General features: G+C 36.1%; 1 protein-coding gene across 1 annotated transcript; it reads right to left on the reverse strand.

Annotated features, from left to right (window-relative positions):
• Nucleotides 1–10,380: 10,380 nt before the first annotated feature.
• On the reverse strand, nt 10,381–15,613 carry LOC149413142 (mitochondrial import inner membrane translocase subunit Tim22). The gene is made up of 3 exons (XM_089645079.1): nt 15,298–15,613; nt 12,764–13,030; nt 10,381–10,585 (listed from the first exon to the last, which is right to left on the reverse strand). The coding sequence occupies exons 1-3, from the start codon at nt 15,536–15,538 to the stop codon at nt 10,503–10,505; spliced, it is 591 nt and encodes a 196-aa protein (XP_089501205.1). The 5' UTR covers nt 15,539–15,613; the 3' UTR covers nt 10,381–10,502.
• Between the last annotated feature and the right edge of the window lie 6,271 nt (nt 15,614–21,884).

Consider the following 21,884-nt stretch of genomic DNA (forward strand, 5'->3'; position numbering starts at 1 on the left):
ATTTCAATGAATTTTGCGCGAGTTGAACTTGGATGGAAGACCACTTTTGAAGTTTTAGTCTACTCATTAGTCTTTCTTTCTCATAACGAGACACCTCGCATGCATTACGTCTTTGTATGATGGCCATTTTTGTAACAACGTACTTGCTTAATTTATATTTACGCTTCAAATGTGAGTACATAATACAGGGTTTTCCAATAAGAGGTAGATGTTACTTTTGAAACTGTCATTTTTTGACATTTGACAAGTAGAAACTACGCCATTAATAAAAATGGAACGATACACGCTTCAACAACGCATTAAAATTATTAAAATTCACTTGAGTGAATCAAATGCAAATCATCTTGAGTGATGAGGCCCATTTCCACCTCAGTGGCTTCGTCAACAAGCAAAATTGTCGCATCTGGGGCTCGGAAAACCTAAGAGTTATTGTTGAAAAGCCTCTCTATCCTCAACGTGTGACTGTTTGGTGCCATTTATGGTCCGGCGGAGTCATTGAACCTTACTTTTTCGAAAATGAGGCTGGAGCAACAGTTACGGTGAATGGATTGCGCTATCGAGAGATGATTAATGATTTTTTATAGCCGGAATTGGATGGTATTGATCTGGACAACGTTTACTTTCAACAAGACGGAGCTACGTGTCACACAAGCAACGAAACCATTGATGTTTTACGATTGAATATCAAAATAACACCTCTTATTGGAAAACCCTGTATATTCAATATATATTTATTGAACACAAGCAGTGAAAGGTGTTGAATTATTTTCTTGTGTTTGAGAATATGGCTAAGTTTGCTAAAGATTGATCAAAGTTGTCTATCTCCATTGTTTTCATTTGCGAAATTCACTGATATCGCAAACACAGTATACCGACTGTATAATAATCGAACCCTGGAAATAGAAATTACTTTTAGGACCTGTCTTGCAGATAGTTGGACATTTTTCCATTTTATGACGAAAAATGTACAATAATTTTTAATGAAAACATTTAGTTTTAATTGATAACTCTGTTAATTGATTCTTTCTACCCATTTTAATTATAGCGTTATGTAAAAATATGCTCTTGTGGTAAATATTGTAAAAGAAATGGGAATGGCGTAATATGCAACATGATAACATTTGTAAAATTTGATAAGCAATGATAAAAATAACATTATGTTGTAAGATATTTCAATACTTATTTAAAATGGGGAATTTGGGAATGGCTTACATTTGTAAAAACTCTTTTATTATGATAAATTAGAGTTAGAAATATCTTATAAGTTGTGCATTTATGCTGGTTATACTCAGTGCTGTCATCCAGCGGGTTTTCAAGGGTTTTCAGAAACCCTTTTCTCGGAAAAAAAATCCTAAAAAAAAGGTACTAAAACTATAATAAAATATTTTTGATTAAAGATAAATGCTAGAAAGTATTGCGTTATTTGGTTTCAAATGTTGATTTTTTAATCCCAAAATAATTTTTGTGTTATGGCTGTTTTTAACACAGTGAAATACAAATGTGTTAAAAGAATTTTTGTTGGAAACCCGTTAATACAGAAAATGGATGAAAGCACTGGTTACACTAGAAACGTAGCATTTATGTACCTATTTAAGTAAAAACTAAACATATTTGCATTTTGAATGTGTGGTGATCATTTTGTCTTTATTGGATAAAATAATCTTGATTCTAAAAAGCCTCTTAAATCTACATTTTATGTTATATTTTTGAAAACTATTATTTTAAGTTTTTTTTAAAATATATTATGAATTATAATGAGTTAAACCTTAAATTGAAATAAAAAATATTCATCATAAACTTAAAAAAAGTCGATATATGTCAAACATTAAAATAAAAATGGATATATTTTTCCAAGACACTATCTAAATCGCATTTTGTTTGGGAAGATTCTTGCAAACATACATAAAGATTGCAGCCAATAAAAATAAGCCTTAAGAAAATTAAGATGATGGTAGATCTTAGTCAAAATATGATACAGTTAAATATGACCGAAGGGGATAGGGACGGATTAGCTCAGTGGTAGAGCAAAGCCACGGCAAGGTTGAGGTCCTGAGTTCAATTTCTAGATGCGATTGAATCTTTTTACAATTTTTCTGATTCAAATTTTCATTTGAGTGTCGCTAATAATGACTTTAAAAAATATTGTTTTATGATTCGTTATCAACTTCTCGTAAGTTTTTAAAAGCATTTAAATATTTCATACTTAACTCATTATGATTTACATGATATGAAATGAAAAAATGTTTTGAAATTATTGTGCAATAAAATATTTTCTAAGTTTTATTTCTATTCGATACCTTAATGTGATTGTTTAGGTTTATTTGAAATAATACCTATTCAATACCTGAATGCGATTGTTTAGGTATGTTTGAAATAATACCTATTCGAGACCTGAATTTGATTGTTTAGGTATGTTTGAAATAATACCTATTCAATACCTGAATGCGATTTTTTAGGTATGTTTGAAATAATACCTATTCGAGACCTGAATTTGATTGTTTAGGTATGTTTGAAATAATACCTATTCAATACCTGAATGCGATTGTTTAGGTATGTTTGAAATAATACCTTTTCGAGACCTGAATTTGATTGTTTAGGTATGTTTGAAATAATACCTATTCAATACCTGAATGCGATTGTTTAGGTATGTTTGAAATAATACCTATTTGACACATCTCTTTAGAGAGAACTGGCAATTATGATAATATCTTAGAAGGACTATTTCAATCATCAATCAATAGAAAAAATGGATCTGATTTTATTTCTACCAAGTAGAATTATTGTCGCTTCGATGGATTAAACATATTTAAAGTTTCCTGTCAATATTATATTTAAAATTTTAACCTAAATTATCAGACGTATGCAGACATGCTGTCATATTCATCTTTTGGCACTGTGCACGTATAAATATACATACTGTCCACAAACATTAAAACAATCTGTGCGGTGCATAAAAAGTAAAATTTCTCATCCAAGAAGAAATAATATTATGTTTCTGTAAATAGCTCACTAAGAGTAATTCATTTTTTATAACCTGTGGCTACCCATATATATAAGGACGATGGCTACACACATTTAGGTCTATCCACTCTAGGCCTTGAGTGATGGCGGCCTAAATTTAGGGAGACGAATTTTTAGAATTTATTACGAAATTCCCAAAAGAGCTCAGTTACAAAACCTACAAATATGGAATAAACGATGAAATATAGGTGGATTAGTTGTCTTTAAACAGTTTATATGTTTGTTGGTACGATTTCATGAATGAGCGCACGCATATCCTAAACCGAATGCCCGGAAATCTCCATTGCTCAAGGCAAATTTTTTGTAAATATCCCATTGTATCGATCGCTTCTTTTTTATGATTTGATTGAAAAAAATTGACGAGTCCTTTATTTTTAAGACTTTCTACTTTTATTATACTATACTATTTAGTTGTGTGCAATGTTTACTTATGTGCAATATTAAATGGCAGTTGCAATATATTTACAATAAATAATAATAACAATAATCAGTTTTTTACTTATTCTTATTAGGTCTCCTAAACAGTATTGATGGAGGTTGGTTTCATACATGACCATAATATCAACAATTGATGTGAGAAAGAATCAGCATTTGAACATGCTGTATCAATGGTTGGTTTGCTGATAAAAGTACTATGTTCTTATAATAATAATAATATTTGGCTAATTTATTGTTATGTCTCTGCTTTACTATGCAGATTTAGTGTTGGGAACTCTTGTGAAAAGTAAAAGGTTCTACTTGTGATTGTGTTTATTTACGTACAATAAATATGTCTGGATTTAGCTACACTGTTCATTACCCGAGGGTCGGTAATTCTCTGTTTCTGGAAGCTTGTTGTCTGTCAATGATATCCCACAGGCAATTGCTACACTCTAGCGACATCTGTCGGACTCTGGAGTAAGCTTTATGACTAGTGCCATCTATCGCTTGAATATCCAACTTATTACCATACATCAAGTTTTCGTGAAAAATCACCTCAAGGGTGCTGTACAAATATATTGATTAAATAATAAATACTAGAACTACTGACTTAAAACTAGTGACTTACATTTAAGAATTGTACCTAGTGACTTACGAGTAAGACCTATAACTATTGTCTTAATTTACATATGTAAAAATTTACAACTAGCATACTTACATTTAAAAATACATCCATAAATACTCGTTCTAATTTTACTCGCGCCAGAAGAAGAAGGAAGTGCTATAATGTTAAGTTGTTTCATAATTAATACCAGTTATACCCCACTACGCGTTGCTGTGGCTCAATTTGTCTTTGCAGATAGAGAAACAACAGCGCGTGCTGCTTATACGTCTAACAGATGGCCCTGTTTTTTTAAAAAAAGCATGTTTGTCCAACAGATGATGCTGTTTTTCAAAAAAGCATGTTTTTACCAGTCACAGGTGAAATTTATATAATACAGGTTGAATATTTTTCTGGTTTATGGACTTTACTGGAAACACTTGGAGCTTATTTTAACTTTTTTATTTCGTATCACAAAACATGCTTTTTATAATATCAACGTTGACAATAACAATTTATTGATAACGGGCCCGACCCTTGTACAGATAAACACTATTTATTGTAATAAATTTCTGAAGGAAAGAACACCTTTTCACTGGGAACAGTCCCTTTATAGGTTAAAAATACTAATCCATTGACACTTATTGACAGATTCGGACATACACAATGAAAAAGAAGCAACTGGTTATCGACATGGTTAGAGCTCTAGAATGTTAGTGCAGATTCACACCATTTCTAATAATCAATTATTCAAACAATCCATAGATGGCGACTGTATCCAGAATTATTAAAAACTTATCATTTACAAAATTAAACAAACATTATAAAAACACACACATTTTCAAATGCAAAATTGTGTCGAAATATCAATTGTAGCGATAGTACTAGAATATATAGAATATAGACCCTGCAACACCTTCGCCGGTCTGCGCCACGGCCCCGCAGAATCACCGACCAGGTTAATTATACCTTCGGCTATCCTGTTTCACACTGGAGTACTCGGAAGACTCCACGTCTTTGCCAGTGCTGAACACATCATCAAGTCCGGTCTCCACCAACGAGGTGCCGAGCCACCGACTTTACCGCCTCGACCACTCCACTGCCGTCATCGCCGCTTACACCTGGTATCATCGTCATCTCACAACTGCGCAACTGCCTCAAAATAAACGCTCTGACGTCAAAACCAACATCTTTCATTATGTCACTACCAAATCCCCAAACATTTTTATTTATATAAATAGATTATCCATTTTTCGTTTTTATCCTGTTCCCTACCTATTTTTCTTCACTATTGAACTTGCTGACTTCAGTATCTGCTTCATTTACAGTACGTCGCCCCAGTTCGTTTTTGTCAAACAGACCAAAACATAATTCTGGACAAATAGGACTTTAAAGTTTTTTTCGCGAAAAGGGCATATACAGTGGATTACATCAATTAAATGCTATCTAAAATGTTTAAAATTGAAAGAAATTAGTATATATGTTCTAAATGAGGGGTATAAAAGCAAAACCCCCACAATCCACACTGTTCATTTTACCTAATGTTTGACTAGTAATCTATATTTAACTATCATTCACACAATACAATATTCAAACCAAAGTAAAAACGCCTCTAAGCCTCAATTGTGGTCAAATGCAAAACTGCCTCTCTTCCACTTTTGGTGAAGTTCAAAAGCGCCACTCTAGAAATGCACCAATCATGAGCCAGAAAACAAATAAGTACTTTGAAAATCCAATATGGCTGCCATGCTAGTTGAAGTGCCACTCTACCAAATGTTAAAAAATGCCACTAAGCTGAGTGGAACTGCAAAACTTCCACAATTCAAAATACATTTGTTTTTAGAGTAGAAAAAAATCAGAAAATGATTTATTTCAAAATGTGTATCTAAAAATATATGGATAAGCTTCTAGTTTAAAAAAAATCATCAAAAAAGCTTAAGGGAAATATGAAAATCTTTTTTTTTAATGGTGAACATTTTGCATTGGTATATGGTTTTTATACCCCTCAAATGTTTAAAATTATACAGAAAACACTTTTTTTAATTTGCATGTTGGACAATGTGAATTCTTATTGGTTAAAGTTTGATATTGGAAAAAGGACACTGGATGTTGGATGCGCACTCTCCCATGACTGCTGTTTTGATCAGGTGTTTGTTATTACAGAAAGTTCAGAAGGCATTTCAAATTAATATTATTATAAAACACAGTCAAAGTAGGCCATCAATGAATGTTAATACTCATGGGATTAACTTATTGTCACTTTTTTTTAAAAATATTAAATAATATTTGTCCAATTCCAAAAGATACTCTCGAATTTCTCTCCGCAAACAAGCCACAAGTGCAGACATAAAAAGTGTATTTTACTAGGGGTGTACATTAAGGGTTATAAATAATACATATTTGACAATAGTCGTCGATTTGTAAAACCTGCTCTAGAAATTTCTGCTGGTTCGGATGAATTGAAAATAAATAATGTATTAAATTATTGAAGATAATATTAGCGATTCCTAAATGAATATTTTTATTGGCTGCTATCTTTATGTATGATCGCAAGATTCGACTCGAACTAAATACAATCTACACAGTGTCTTAGATAAATATATCTTATTTTAATTTTAATGTGCAGTGAAAAAAATGAAGGCAATTTCGGTAGTTCTTATTCGAAGTATGATTCAGTTAAATATGACTGAAGGAGATAGGGTTCCATTAGCTCAGTTGGTAGAGCGGTGCCCCGCCAAGGCAAGGGCCCTGGGTTCGAGTCCTAGATGTGACCGTATCCTTTTTCTGTTTCAAATATTCATTTAGGAATTGCTAAAATTGTCTTCGATAATTAAATATTACAATTAGAGATTTTACTCATTTAGTTATTCCAAAAAAATTGAATAAAATAATTCATATTTTTCACCATTTTGGTATTTAGCATAAAAGGTACATTCTTTTTGTATTCAAAGTGTTCCAAACAGTTTTTCGCGACATCTACAGATTTACGAAAAATTCCAGAGTGGGTTTTGCAAGTGGATGACTCAATTATGCTTCATTTTATCATTTTGGATTACTTAACAGTTGACTGCTGGGCAAAGAAGGGCAATGTCTGGTTAAAACGGTAGGTATAACAAAATTGTAACTAACATCTGAGTGTTACTGGAAAGGGCCAAAAGAATATTAAGATACACGATCGCTCTGCGATAAACAGGGAACCCTGGTGACTCCCCTTCGGGTGATATTATTTATCTTCAGGTACGTAACCTCACCACCTAGGATTCTTGCTGCAGAGTCTCCATCTTCCATCTTCGTGTCACCTGTTCCTGTACTTCAGTTTACTTAACTTAACTTCACTTTATTTTTGTAATATTTATATTTTTTAATACCTGCATCAACTGTAAAGCGCCCCTGAGGTGATATCTCACAAAAGCGGCGCTATAAAAATTGTCCAATAAATAAATAAAAGGTTAAATTATGTGTAGCTTATGCATCTCTAGGGGTAATATATTCCTCAGTGCACTCAATATTATTTAATGATGGGCATAATGCATATTTTCAGATTTTCATACATTGAGTGCAACTGACGAAGCTGCTTCAACAGGAAAACATCGTGTAATACAGAAAAGACGGAAAAAATTCGGTTTAGGGGAGTCACTCGAATAACCGAAATTGAACTTGATTTAGACTAATTTAGGGCTGGGGAATCCGAATCTGTAAGAATTAGGTGGGGGTCGGCACTATTAACTGAGTTATAGGGTTTTGAAATTTCGTACGCGATACATAGAAACTATGTTTTATTTATCAATTATGACATAAGAAAATCAAATTAATGACTATTTAATAGTCTCACATTTCAGAATTGCCAACCAAAAAATAAAAAGTGTTGCCATATAATAATAATATCAATGCATGGAAAATTCAGAAAATGAAATATATTTGCCAGATTTGTAGTTTATTATTTAAAATCTTGTCAATTTTAAATTTATATATATATATATAATATATAACCTAACCTAACTGTGATTTTCTATAACAAAAAAATTACCCTTTAACCCTTAGAAGCCGGGTAATATTTTGTAAATATCTCAAAGCCAAATATAATATTGAAAATTATATATGAAATAATTGACAGACTTCTACAATATCAATATTTTACTTAGGAATTTTCATTGACAGTATTGAAATGCGTTCAAAACTTCTAAAACCTAGTTCTGCACACTGCACATTGCAGTGCACCTGAAGGAAGTCATGATTTCACTGAACTGCTATTGTAGTTGGTCGGATCCTGAGGGTTAATAACGCCCACTCGTGTCCCCTTTAGAGTTTTATCCCAGTTTTCAAGTAGTTTGTGGGCTACGCTAGGTTTGTATAGACTGGTTTGTGATTTGATTCTAATACCTATTTTCCATGTTATTTCCTGTTACAAAAAATTGCCCCTTTAATAACGCCTGCTCGCGTCCCCTTTAGAGTTACATCCCAGTTTTCCAAATAGTTTTCCCCCAATAGTTTGTGGGCTTCGCTAGGTTTGTATAGACTGGTTTGTGATTTAATTCTAATACCTTTTTTCCATGTTATTTCCTGTTACAAAAAATTGCCCCTTTAATAACGCCTGCTCGCGTCTCCTTTAGAGTTACATCCCAGTTTTCAAATAGTTTGTGGGCTACGCTAGGTTTGTATAGACTGGTTTGTGATTTAATTCTAATACCTTTTTTCCATGGTATTTCCTGTTACAAAAAAATGCCCCTTTAATAACGCCTGCTCGCGTCCCCTTTAGGGCCAACGCGCACTAGCGACCTGGCAGCGCGGCCACGACGCGCGGCCAGGCCGCAGGGGTTGCGATTTGCAACGCGGCCAAAACCGCGGCAAGATCGTCAGTTGCACATACAGCGCGCTTCAAAATGAACGTTGAGGAAATATCAGTGCTTTTGTATCTTATAAGTAAGAAGCGGAAAAAGAAAAGGAAAAAATATTGGGTTCATCCCTTGCTACGTGAAAGGCGAACAAAGGGATTATCTCATACTTAATTCACCGACCTTCTGCAATATGATGACAAGTTCTTTAATTATTTGCGGATGAGCAAGTCTTCGTTTGAAGAACTGTTAAGAAAATTAAGTCCATCAATCACCGGCACTGTAACTAAATTTCGCCCCTGCATTTCTGCCAAGGAAAAACTTATTGTAACTTTAAGGTAAGCCTATGCCTATCTACTTTTATTCAAATTATTTTTTTATCTCAGTGTCTGTTTTATGAAAAAGGATGCAGGTAGATAAGTGAAACAAGTAGGTACATAAAAGTATTTAAGTACTGTACTATCATAATCAAAGGTGCAGTTGTTCAATAATTATTAAAAAACGTTTCAATTATTTCTGAATCTTGCAAGGCCTGAGAGTAGTCTGATTCAGGTGATTGGATAGAATTTTCTTCTCTTCCTTTTCTGTTATTGATAATTTTTCATTACCAAATATTTCTATGATCTTTTCCCACATCATCCTTTTTAAGTCTCGGTTGGCGTAGCCTTCACAGGACATGTCCCACAATGCCCTCCTTGTCTCAATCTCGGTTATAAATCTTTCCGTGTCGAAAGACATCGCGATGATCACGAATCACGCTGTAGTTCCACAATACGTGCGGCCGCCGCGGCTAGTGCGCGCGCCCTGGTGATTTAACTACAATGCAATAGTTCTCAGTGGCCGCAGCGGCCAGCGACTGAACACGGGCCGCAAATGCGTCGCTTCGATCTCGCTGGCCGCTGCGGCTTGGTGTGGCCGCTGGCCGCGTGCGGCTAGGTGCGCGTGCTCTATAGCGATTTCATATTAATGTATCTATCTCAATGGCCGCCGCGACCTGGCCGCTGCGGCCTAGCCGCTAGTGCGCTATGAGCCTTAGAGTTATATCCCAGTTTTCAAGTAGTTTGTGGGCTACGCTAGGTTTGTATAGACTGGTTTGTGATTTAATTCTAATACCTTTTTCCCATGTTCTTCTGCCTACTCTAACCCAAACTAAAAACCGAACCTATTTTGTAAAAAAATATTATTATTATATGGCAACACTTTTCTTTTTTTGGTTGGCACTACTGAAATTTCAAAAGTATATAGTCATTAATTTGATTTTCTTATGTCATAATTGATAAATAAAACATGGTTTCTATGTATCGCGTACAAAATTTCAAGACCCTATAACTCAGTTAATAGTGCCGACCCCCACCTAATTCTTACAGATTCGGATTCCCCAGCCCTAAATTAGTCTAAATCAAGTTCAATTTCGGTTATTCGAGTGACTCCCATAAACCGAATTTTACCCGAAAAGACAATTTATTTAATTTGTTTTAATTTTTTATTACAGAAAAATCTATTACAACTATTCATTACATTATATAATGTACTTATTTACAATTCGTTTATTAACAATAACAATAATATTAAACAACATGTCAGCAATCATCCATATTTAACATTCACGCAACATTAAATGCAATAATTTATCGGCTTCGCATGTAATAATCTATGACAGTGGAGAAAGCGGCAAAACCTGCAGCTCCCACCAGTCCAGCTTTGACACCAGCTAGAAACAGAGAATAACTACTTTTAAAACTTGTTAAGAAGAAAAATATTCGGGGTCCAGAGTGGAAGATACCCTTTGTGTCGTGTTGGTAGAGATCACTACTCGTAATCAACACGGTTTTAGTAACCAGATAACCTCTCACTCTCACCTACTATGGCTTCACAACATTCCTTAATTAGGGATGCCTTAGCTTCACCGGCTCTGGGCAATTGGAACTCTTGTGCAGTTTCATATGAAAACTCTTCCTGATTCGTCCATTTATACCGCGCGCTAACTCTAATGAGGAACTCCCGTAAAAAGTTCATATTAAATTTTAAAAGTTTATAATATTTGCCCTGCGAGAGTTCCATAAGATTTTTAAGGCGATGCCATACGTAGTAATGCAAAATCATGTGTTTTTTTGGTTTGAAAATTTGGTCGCCTGGAAATGTTTCAGATGCTTTAATTAAATACTGCGAGTAGAATACATCTTGGCCTTTGAAATAATCGAGTGTTTTTTAGATAAGTCTTTTTATAAGCCCAGAAAAAAAATGTAAAGGCCTATGAAAACTGCTTTAAAGTTCAAAATCTCCTACTTACGAACCCATTTTCGGTTATGATTTTATTGTATAATGTGGAAAATTAAGTTATTTATAAAATGATAATATTTATGCCTGAACATCCACAAAATAAAATAAAAGGCACTTTTTGGCCATGTTTTTTTCTTACATAAATCAAAACAGGCGGATGGTGTTAAGCGGGAATTTAAACCTTATCGCCATCTACGTAAGGGTTGTTATTGATAGCGGCTAAATTTAAAATATTACACGACGTAGTGCATCGCCTTAATCAGATTTATTTAAAAATAGACCCACCAAACTAGGTGAATGCCCGTATCAAGGTGGTAACATAATAAAATTGTGAAAAAAATAATGCATTAATGAAGGACTGAACGCAGTTGGCGCTAACAAAAAATTGTCCAAAGACGCGAAGCTAGCAGGCCACAATCGAGTGCTGGTACCTACCCTGATGTACGGAAGTGAATCATGTAACTGGCAGAGAAAGGATTAAAGTAGACTGAATGCTGTAGAAATGAGATCCCTGAGGCATATGTGTAGTAAAACCATGTATGATCGTGAGAGAAATGTGGAGATCCGCAAAGAGTGCAAGGCTCATGTCAGTGTAATGAGTAAGATCAATAAAGGGACGCTTAGATGGTTTGGGCATGTAGAGCGAATGAGCGAAGAAAGGAGTGTAATGAGAATATACAATGCAAATGTGAATGGTAGCAGAAGTCGGGGAGGCCCGAGGAAGACATGGCACGACCAAGTGAATAAGATACTTGAGTCGCACCATGTCAAGAGTCAGAATAATAGAAGAGTATGTATGAATGTGAATGAGGCAAGGAGTGTGTGCCAAGACCGAGTTGTTTAGCGGTCTGTGCTCTGACTACCCCTGCGCAGAAACGGCGTGATGGTTAGTTAGTAATAATACAAGCAAATTTTGACTATAGTGTCTAGCAATTTGGGAGGCAAGTATGGATACCGCCGCCCCGGGAACCATCTAGTGGGGAACTAACAACCCTACCATAGGTCACCCCAAGTGGTTCGCTATGTTTGGCGATTTGGGGGTGCCCAAGTTCATGGGGTGAGGTATGTGTACGTCTTGGCCGCGGATGCCTTTGCCCACCTACTGACTGTAGAGGACTGGTTGAGGGAGACCTTTTGACCTACCCAGCAGGACTCTCTCTACCAATCCCCTTGCACCGCAGTGGGATGGATGGATTCATAAGTCCGTCACTCCTGGACACATTGACCCCAAAATTCGTACCCAACTCTGGTACCTTTTTCCTAGACAGAACTTTCTCTCCTTCCTTTCCATAAAAAGACCCTCCACACAGCATCCCCAAAGAAGATCCTAAAGGATTTTTTTCTGTGTGGCGCTAATGTAAAAAAAATCTAAGTTAAAAGGTTCCAGAAAACATCAAACTCTCATGTTCCAAAAATCAAGTTGTTTCTTAAAGATTCCAGTTATCTGAAAATTCCTCAATTCGGCTCAGTTTTTAAGTATTTGGATTATAGAGACTACATTGCATGTGTTTTTAAAAAATGGATCATATATATGCATAAAGGGATAGCCGCCGATGGACCACATACGCTACAGCTGCGTAGATCAGGTTAAGAATCCATTGGGTTATACCTCTGAGTCCAATTAGCCCTCCTGTAACCCCTCCCGCGTATGTGCCGTTCTTCCAGTCTGACTTGCCGCGTGCCGACTCGATGTTGCACTCGATGAGGGCGAACACGGCACCAATCATGGCGAAGTTCTTAGCATAGCCGAGCGTGGTGCCCTTCATCTCGCGGAAGATCTCGCGCGCCGTCTGCTGCTTGCCGCCTGGGCCCATATCCGTCACGTTGGGGTTCACCGAGGAGGTGAACAGACCCAGCGCAGCTCCCAGACCATAACCTAGAAATGAAAAGGTCATTAAGAAACGAATTTAATACAATTGTGAGCTAATTTATATAGTGCTAATTTTATAAAAATACAACAAAAATGTTTGTTTGAAACTACAGTTACTGTAAATATCCAGTAATCTCTCAATAATCTGCCATCCAAAAAAAACAGACAAGTGTGCAATTAGTAAAAGGAGCGGATTGTAGTGAATATGTACATACAAAATATGATAAAAATTAAAACAAGTATTTCGTAAAAACAAACAATCACTGCTACCGATCTTTCGTATAATTTCATTTTTTGGTTTAAAGTTAATAATAAATGAAGAAATGTCCTAAAACAACAATACTGTAAAATACAGCAGATATTGTAACTGAGTGTTTTGGTTTGAGTAACTTAGTTAGTGCAGGCTTGGCACTCGAGAATTTGACATACGAATACTAGCAAATTACAGAGATTGATTTTGGGCTTTCAACTAGTAAAAACAACAGTTGTCAGATAATCGATAGGCAGAATACTGAGAGAGTAGCATTTGTATTTTGATTTGTCAAAGTAGTGCAATTTAATAGCTATTTCATTCAAATAATGTAAATAAATATGTCTTTTGTTTGGTGGCCAACTGTCGTTTTGATAGAACCATAACATCAACCAGAACATTGGATCATGACATCTGCCATATTAAGAAGTCCTTATTCGCAGTATTCTAAAATACAGCTCCATTATTTGGGCCACTTCTAAATAAAACTATATCCTAAAAATAGAAAAGTACAAAAGAGGTTTATGTTTATGGTGTATATCTATACATGAGAGAATAAACATACTATCCATTCCTATATCCATCCTTGTTTTTAAGGTTAAACTCAACGTACGTTGTAAACTACGTGTTCATAGATGGCGTTAATTTAATTATTTTTTTAAAATATACTTTTTGCAAGTTAAGCTGCTGCCACACGCAAAGCTGACATCAAAAGTTAATGTACAGCGCATCATCTTTTCTACCGACACACGACGCTATCAAATATTTCTTCCTATGGTAGGAGAGGGGGTCAGTTGAATTCGAGAGCGGCCGAGGAACATAATTTCATCTGTCAAAGTGACAACTTTACTTACTGACAGCTTGAGCACGTTTTCGAAATGGATGATACTTGTCGCCTATTGCTGGATCTGTTGGACAGCTCATCCTCAGATGATGATGCCGCCAACTATATAATTATAAATGCTATTTATAAACTTTTTAGATTTTAAACAATCTGCGCGTAAATAGCGCATTTTCACATAACCTGACATAACCTCACCGTCGAATCAGGAAATTCGCAGTTCGCACGCCGATCGACGAAAGCGACATATAATAAATTATTGTAAAATAAGCTCACGTCGATTTCCAAAAATGTCGAAGGCAAAGGCGGCAAGGACCAACACCAGGGCAGGGAACGAGAAGAGAGCACGAGAGCTGACGAGAGCAAACCAGATTACCCAGGAAAACAATTGAAAACAATCAACAAACGAACAAACTAGAAGCTTCTCTATGTAGGTATCAGGCCGTCCAACTTTATCAAAAAACCGAATGATATTACCATATAAACATACTGAGTTAAAAATATGATTAATTTTGAAAGGGCGAAAATTTGTTTACTTCAAATTCAAATATTGATTATATTTATATTTTAAATATATGTTAAGTATGTTTGCCAAATAAGGTTTTTTTTATGTTTCTAAATTTACTAGCACACATGACGATATGAGCTAACATATGTACAAATTAATAGTATTGATAGTATTAATTTGTACCCTGATGATGCTTAAGTAAAGCGAAACCGGTCGGTTCTTAAATTAATAAATATTGTGGTTTTAAAACAAAAAAGTATTTTATTTTACAAAAATTGTGTTTTAATAAAATAATTATTTAACGCCATGAACGTATAGATTATAACGTACTATGCGTTTAACCTTAACGGGTATGCTTGATTTCCACACCTTAGAAGCACATAGAAAAATATTTTTAGGCAAACATTTTTTTAATCCACTTATATTAAAAGAGGTAAACTTATATGTGCCTAATAAGTATACTCGTGGAAGATCCCATGCACTTTTTCGTATTTCGAAAGCGAGGATTTTCAAATAGGTTTGGGTTTCTTGAAAAAGAAACATTGCCGTTGGTAACTATGCGTTAAGTGTGGTAGTCGTAAGTAAACATAAACAGGACGTAATTCAATCTCCATTCTTCAAAAACTATGAGGAAATGTAATGACGAAGTAACTATGGAAGCAATATTGGCTTACCTATGACGCAGCTCATGAGGGATTTGAAGGCACAGCTCTCCACAGCCGATTCTATCATCTTTTCTTCATCAGCTTTGATTTTAACAGGCCCGAAACTCCTGGGAATTATAATGTTTTCACGAAATCGCGTATTGTTGCCGACCAAGTATTTTCCTAAGGAATCCCAATCATTTCTCTCTACAAATGCCCTCACTTCCTTGGCTATTGGTCCGATAGGTTTATCAACAGGATTTTCCGCCATTGTTTTAAAAAGTAAATGTCGTTTTCATACTATTGAAGAAACTGATTTTATGTGAGGTAACCTATAAGTTTGACACTTTTGACAGCCAGTGATGCCATACCGCGAAAATTTAAATCGGTAGATTTGAGTGAAAAAATAGGTGGTGAAAATATGTATAGTTAGTAACTATTAGTTACTAAATACCCAAAAAATTCAATCCATGGAGGTGGGGAGGGGGATTTGCGAATTTCCGGCAAGAATAATACCCCACATTACTTATGTACATTTTCTACCGGTATAAACTAAATTTGGTATATTTTCAAAAAATTACGGTTGATTTTCACAAATTTCCGTAGATTTTCTGTAGATTTTAGCCGAAATCGGTAGATCTGCCAAAATTTCGGTACCTAGTAGGAATGGCATCGCCATAAATAAACCACTCTGGCATCGCTATTGACAGTAGCGATGGGCGGAATCGATGAATCATCGATGGTTTACTCGATCTTTTTTACCATTCGAAATATCTCGATTCATTGTCAGAATTAATTCGAATGCAACTCCGAGACAATCGTTTTGAAACGTCATCGAAAGTCGTCGCTGTGATTGGTCAGAAATAATCGATGCCAGCCAAGCGTTGTGATTGGTCAGAATTAATTCGAATGCAACTCCGAGACAATCGTTTTGAAACGTCATCGAAAGTCGTCGCTGTGATTGGTCAGAAATAATCGATGCCAGCCAAGCGTTGTGATTGGTCAGAATTAATTCGAATGCACGGTCCGAAATAATCGTTTTCAAATGTCATCGAAAGTGGAATCGAGACAATCGCTCTGAAATGTCAGAAATCATTCGAATGTTCAGTCCGAGATAATCGTTTTCAAACTGTCAGAATTCGTTCGAAAACACAAATCGATTCTCACATTCGAGAGGTTATATTTCGAGATGTCAAAATATCTCAGATTGCTTGACAAACGAAGTACATTGTTGGCTGCCTACTGAAGCATGTTGATGTTATAATCAACCTCGTGTGTGAATTGTAAATTATGAATTAATACTTTTAGGTGACGATTTACGTTTCCAGTAGGTATAGTTTATGTGTAAAAGATTTTCATGGTGATAGTTTTTCACAATTGAAGGTTTAATACCTACCTATGTTATTTTTAGGTTATGTATCATCTATTCGGGACATTCAAGTAGTGTATATTTAAAATAAAATAAACCAATAACTTAGCAAACACCATTTTTATATTTAATGCTGATCGGGTTTCACTACAACCGTAGCTTCTTCGGGCAGTATACAATATTCAGTATATATTAAACTCATCAAGTGACATGTGTTCGTTTATATTAACATAATATATCTGCTACCTATGCTACGAACAAATATATTAAATTTATTTGAAATTAACATGAATGAAATTAACATCGGTGTCTCTTAGTTAGTAATTAAAATGAAACGCTTTCTGTAGTAAAATAACTTTATTTACTTAAAAATAATTTGTGAATTGCATACAAATTACAAATGAATGAATGGTTTGTTTTGGGTTCTAGTAGGCGCCTACAACGTACATGAGATTTAGAGGTTATTTTTAACAAAACGGCATATAATTATTATCTTATTATTAAGAGGTACATTATAAATATTATTAATGGGAATTTGTACCTACTGGCTACACTAAGTAGCTATTCAGCAGGAGCTTACAATATTATATAAAACAGATATCAAAGTACAGCAAATGAAAATTACAGCACAATAATAATGTACATAAAAATATTTTTCTTTGTACTTAAAAAACTTGTATAATAATTTATTTTAATTGTACGTATGTAGATATTCGAATCTTATTAATTATTTATAAAAATGTTAATTGCATATCCATACATATTTGAAATTCGTGGCTAACAGGAATAATACTAATTTTGGCAACAGACAACAAGGGAATCATTGCCAGGAATGAAAATTAGTGATTGAAATTTCGCTAGTACCTGCTTACCAAAAATATTGCCATACTAATGAAAATAAATTACAACCGGAATATGCAAACAATTTTTTTTACGATAGGAATAGTCTTGATATTCGAGTTTCTATTTTCGAATCCTACCCTCCCCCCCCCCCCCGACGGAAATTTTTTTGCCCCTGTCCGTAGCTATTGCTCCCGCACTCCGAGCGATTCATTCGATTCTTTTGATGTTTCGGTTAAAAAAAATCGATTATATAAATATTTCGATCATTCCCATCACTAATTGACAGCAAACTCATTTTTAAACTATCTATGGCTATTGACTTGTTGGCAAGTGAAAAATTTCTTCCTCAACGGCCCAATTTTTTAGATACGTACGTACAATTAAACCATACTATTAAAAATATATGATTTAATTTGTAAATACACGCAAATTTTACACATAGGGCTATAAAAGAATTTTTTTTAGCATAATCTTAATCTTAATATGTAAAATTTTAGCCTGTATATGTTTGTGCTTGCAGAACTTGAAAAGTAGTCGACTGATATCGCTGAAAATTTCAAAGTTTGTTCTTTTTAGTTCCAGGAGTGTTTAGAGAGTTTTTGTAGTAGAGAAGTCGGTGACGCCCGAGGAATACTTAACGCAGCACCGGAATGAGATATGGAGTCGAATTAAAGTCAATGTGATATAGTTTTTTAACAGTAACATTGTGGTATACAGTAGTGTAACTCCAATCTCAGTCCAGTGTTTATCAGTTGAGTTAAAAAGTAAACAATTAAATTTTATAGCACACGCAAATCAACTAACAAAACTTTTCGTCTTGAAGTATCGTTTTTAACCTCTTTATTTTTATATAATGTAACAGAAACTAATATATTATGTTCACGATTCAATGAATTGTTTTTTTTATTTTTTTTATGTGACACCTCACAAGAGTGTCCCTGCCTGTGCAGTGCACAGACAGGGGAACTATGTCACCACCCGGTTGGGCGGCGTTGTGAGGCGGAGTAAGGTAGGGGCTGTAGGAAGGGATTTGTTAATGCGGGCCTTGAAGAGGCTCGGATTATAGGAGGGAGGAAAAACAGATGCCGGTAGCTCGTTCCACATACGAGCCGACTTACACAAAAACGAGTCGTAAAAACGGCCCGTTCTCATGAAGCCAACGTCAACCGTGAACGGGTGTTCAGTTCGTGTCCGTCGAGTTTCGCGCACGTGCACCGGTGCATCAGGAATCAATGCTGCTAGCTCCTTGGAGCAGGCTCCATTGAAATACCTGTAGAACAGACACAGCATGCCTACATTGCGTCTATGCATCAGAGAAGGCAATCGGTCTGTTAACAACGGATTGTCAATCAGACGGATCGCTCTCCTTTGCACAGACTCAAGCAGGTTTATCAAGTATTTTGGGGCACCAGCCCAAAGGTGGCTCCCAAATTCAATAGTTGGGCGGACTTGAGACTTGTACAGGGTCAGCAGCTGGTCACTGTTGAAGAATCTCCTAGCCCTGTACAAGACGCCCAACTTTTTGGAGGCCTGATTTACTCGGGCTTCTATGGATCCCCGATACTTGAGCTGGTCTGATATAGTAACTCCAAGCATTTCAATGGAGTCTTTATTGGGGAAAGTGCTCCCATCAAATTACACCAGACAGTCATTGATCTCCCTCTTTGCCGAAATTAGACACGCTTGGGTTTTTGAGACGTTGAAACTGACCAAGTTGGCCTTACCACAGGCACGAACCATCTCTAGGTGGTGGTCAATTTTTCGCTTCAAAACTTCCCGAGCTGTTCGGACATAATAGGTGGAAGGGGGCTTGTCAAAAAGATAACCCTCGTGAACGGTGCTGTCATCAGCGTAGCAGTGAATTGGTGCACATTCAACGAGATCGTTGATGTGCACTGGAGGTTATCCACCGCTTACCCGCCCTGGTATAAGTAACAGATGGTTACTCCTTCAGGGCTCTCACAAGGACTCTAATTTTTTTTGTTTAACGACTCTACATTTATTTTAAAATGAATCTAGACCTCCAATGTCCCTGCATAGTGGTTAGGCTGCGGGATGCCTACAATATTACACAAAAACACAAATAACAATATTAAAATATGTACAGGTATAGTAAAATAAAATAGGCCTAAAAATAATACAGGACGAAATAACTGCTTAAAGCCTAGGCCATCTGTAAAGAAAGAAAAAAAAAAGAAAGGAAACACATATACATTCATGTTTATACTGTAGGAATCTACGTTTAAACATATATAAATATTACCGGAGAGTATTACACCCGTCCACTGGCAGTCCCATCGAGAATGTGCATGGCGATCGGTCTGTCCGTACACAAAGAACGACTACCGCGCCTCTCCGCCGGATTACCTGATTATGCCCTGAAGAAAAAGTATGTGGGAAGGTTGGGGCGTGCCCGAAGACCCTAGGGACTAAGTGAGCGTCAGGCATTCGGAGGGTGGGCGGAAGGTTGTCGAGCTTGCTCGGCCATTCCTCAAGCCCGCCATGGCGATGGGGGAGGCGCAGTCGACTCTGTGTGAACACTTGTCCGGTGTAGGAGGCGTCTGATTAGGCAGGGACGAAGTCTATTTCACACCCAAAACGGGTTGAAGACGGTACAGGACGATTAAAGTTCAGTTCCGGCTTACTGCACACACTCCTAATGATATGTAAAGCAAAAGAAAGAAGAAAAAAAATGATAAAGGACAAGTTAATTAAAAACTCAAATTATATCAATTAAATTCATTATGACGGATTGAGCGATGATGTCATCACTACCATCGCTCAAGGGGTCAGTCTCGCATGGAATCCTGCTGAAATAGAAACAATCATAACAAAGGAAATAATTAAAATAATAGCAGTTACTATGGAAAGAAGAGAAGCATTAACAGACAAAATTAAAAAGAAAACAGCAAAAAAAAATAAAAAAAATCAAATATGTAATGCAAAGGTGATTGCAAACCTTAATATAAAATGAAAATAAAAAAGAAATATACAGACATCATAACGAAGGTAATATGAGAGCAGGAAAAGAATTAACCGAGGAAACCAGAAGCAGTCACACATGGCACCTGAAACTCTGAATGATTTTAATCTAATCAGCGACTCTAAGATCAGGCCATCTCTTTACCCAAACCTTTGTAAACTTCCTCAGGCACTCAAAGTAAATAAATACACTCAATACAACTTTTGGGCAAAAAAGCTTCTTATATCACAGTATTAAACTCTACAACAAAATACCACTCACACTCAAAAACCTCAACACTTTAACATTTAAATCTGAAATAAAAAGCTGGATACTTAACATAGGAAGATCTGAAATAGAAAATTTACTGAAATCAAACACAGACTAAAACAGAATCAACTGAACTATACCAAAAAACAGTACCTTACTTATTTTAAAATTACTTAAAAAATATATATATACTACATTATACTTTGTTGTAATATTAATTTCTTATAATTAAATTATAATATGTAAATGACATCCTCAGCACGGGAGATCCCAGTGAGGATATCATTATATCTATGTGTTAATAAGAAAAGAAGACAATAAATCATTAAAAAAAAAAAAAAAAAAAAAAAGTTCACCTTATTCGAAACGAGATCGGCATTCCATACCGGTCTTGTGATGACGTTCAGACCTTCCAACATTTCCTCTCTTGCATCCGTCAAAATCTCACAATGCCACAGAATATGCTCGGCAGTCTGGTCAGTATTGCCACATGCGCAGTTTGGATGGGGGGACAGGGCGAGACTGTGAAGTCTCCCCCTGAATTCCCCATGCCCGGAGAGAAGTTGGGTCACATGGTGATCCAGGTTTAAATATGCCCCTTCCATTCTGAGTTTAACAGACGGGAAGAATGAGTAAGCCCATCTTCCCGAATTTGACCTGTCCCATCGCGCTTGCCATTCACTCAGCGTTATTTCATGCATCTCTCTAAGAAGAGCAGGGAGAGACACAGATCCGCCTGGTATTAAGTTAACACCTAGGTGAGTAGCAGGTCTTCCTCTGATAAGCTTCTTCTTTGTTAGCACCTCCCTAATTTCTAAATCAATTGGCAATATGCCGGCCAAAACTGGCAAAGCGTCCGAGGCAACTGTTCTATAGGCACCAGAGAGTGCCAACAGGGGGATTCGCTGGCCCCTCTTGAGTGCCGACTGGATCAGTACATTATTCAGGCGGTGCTCCCACACAGAGGCTGCATAGGTGACTTGCGACACATACACCCCTCTGTATAGAAGGCGAAGCGCTGGAGAACGCAATCCCCACTCGGCAGTTGAGATCCTTCTCAGTTTCAAGAAGAGGGCTTGGGCCCTGCTTGATACACTCTTGAGATGTGCCAAGAAAGAGGACGATCGATCCAAGAGAACGCCTAAATACCTAGTGGTTTCCGCAAATTTGATG

This window comes from Hesperophylax consimilis, chromosome 22 (assembly GCF_061612785.1).
Source record: "Hesperophylax consimilis isolate HC1 chromosome 22, BYU_Hcon_1.0, whole genome shotgun sequence".
Lineage (NCBI taxonomy): Eukaryota > Metazoa > Arthropoda > Insecta > Trichoptera > Limnephilidae > Hesperophylax > Hesperophylax consimilis.

Coding starts and splice junctions, on each gene's coding strand:
- LOC149413142 (XM_089645079.1), bottom strand. CDS start 15,538: ATGGCGGAAAATCCTGTTGATAAACCTATCGGACCAATAGCCAAGGAA. Junction 13,031..15,297: donor CCTCATGAGCTGCGTCATAG/GTAAGCCAATAT, acceptor TTTCATTTCTAG/GTTATGGTCTGGGAGCTGCG. Junction 10,586..12,763: donor AGGGCTAATTGGACTCAGAG/GTATAACCCAAT, acceptor CTCTGTTTCTAG/CTGGTGTCAAAGCTGGACTG.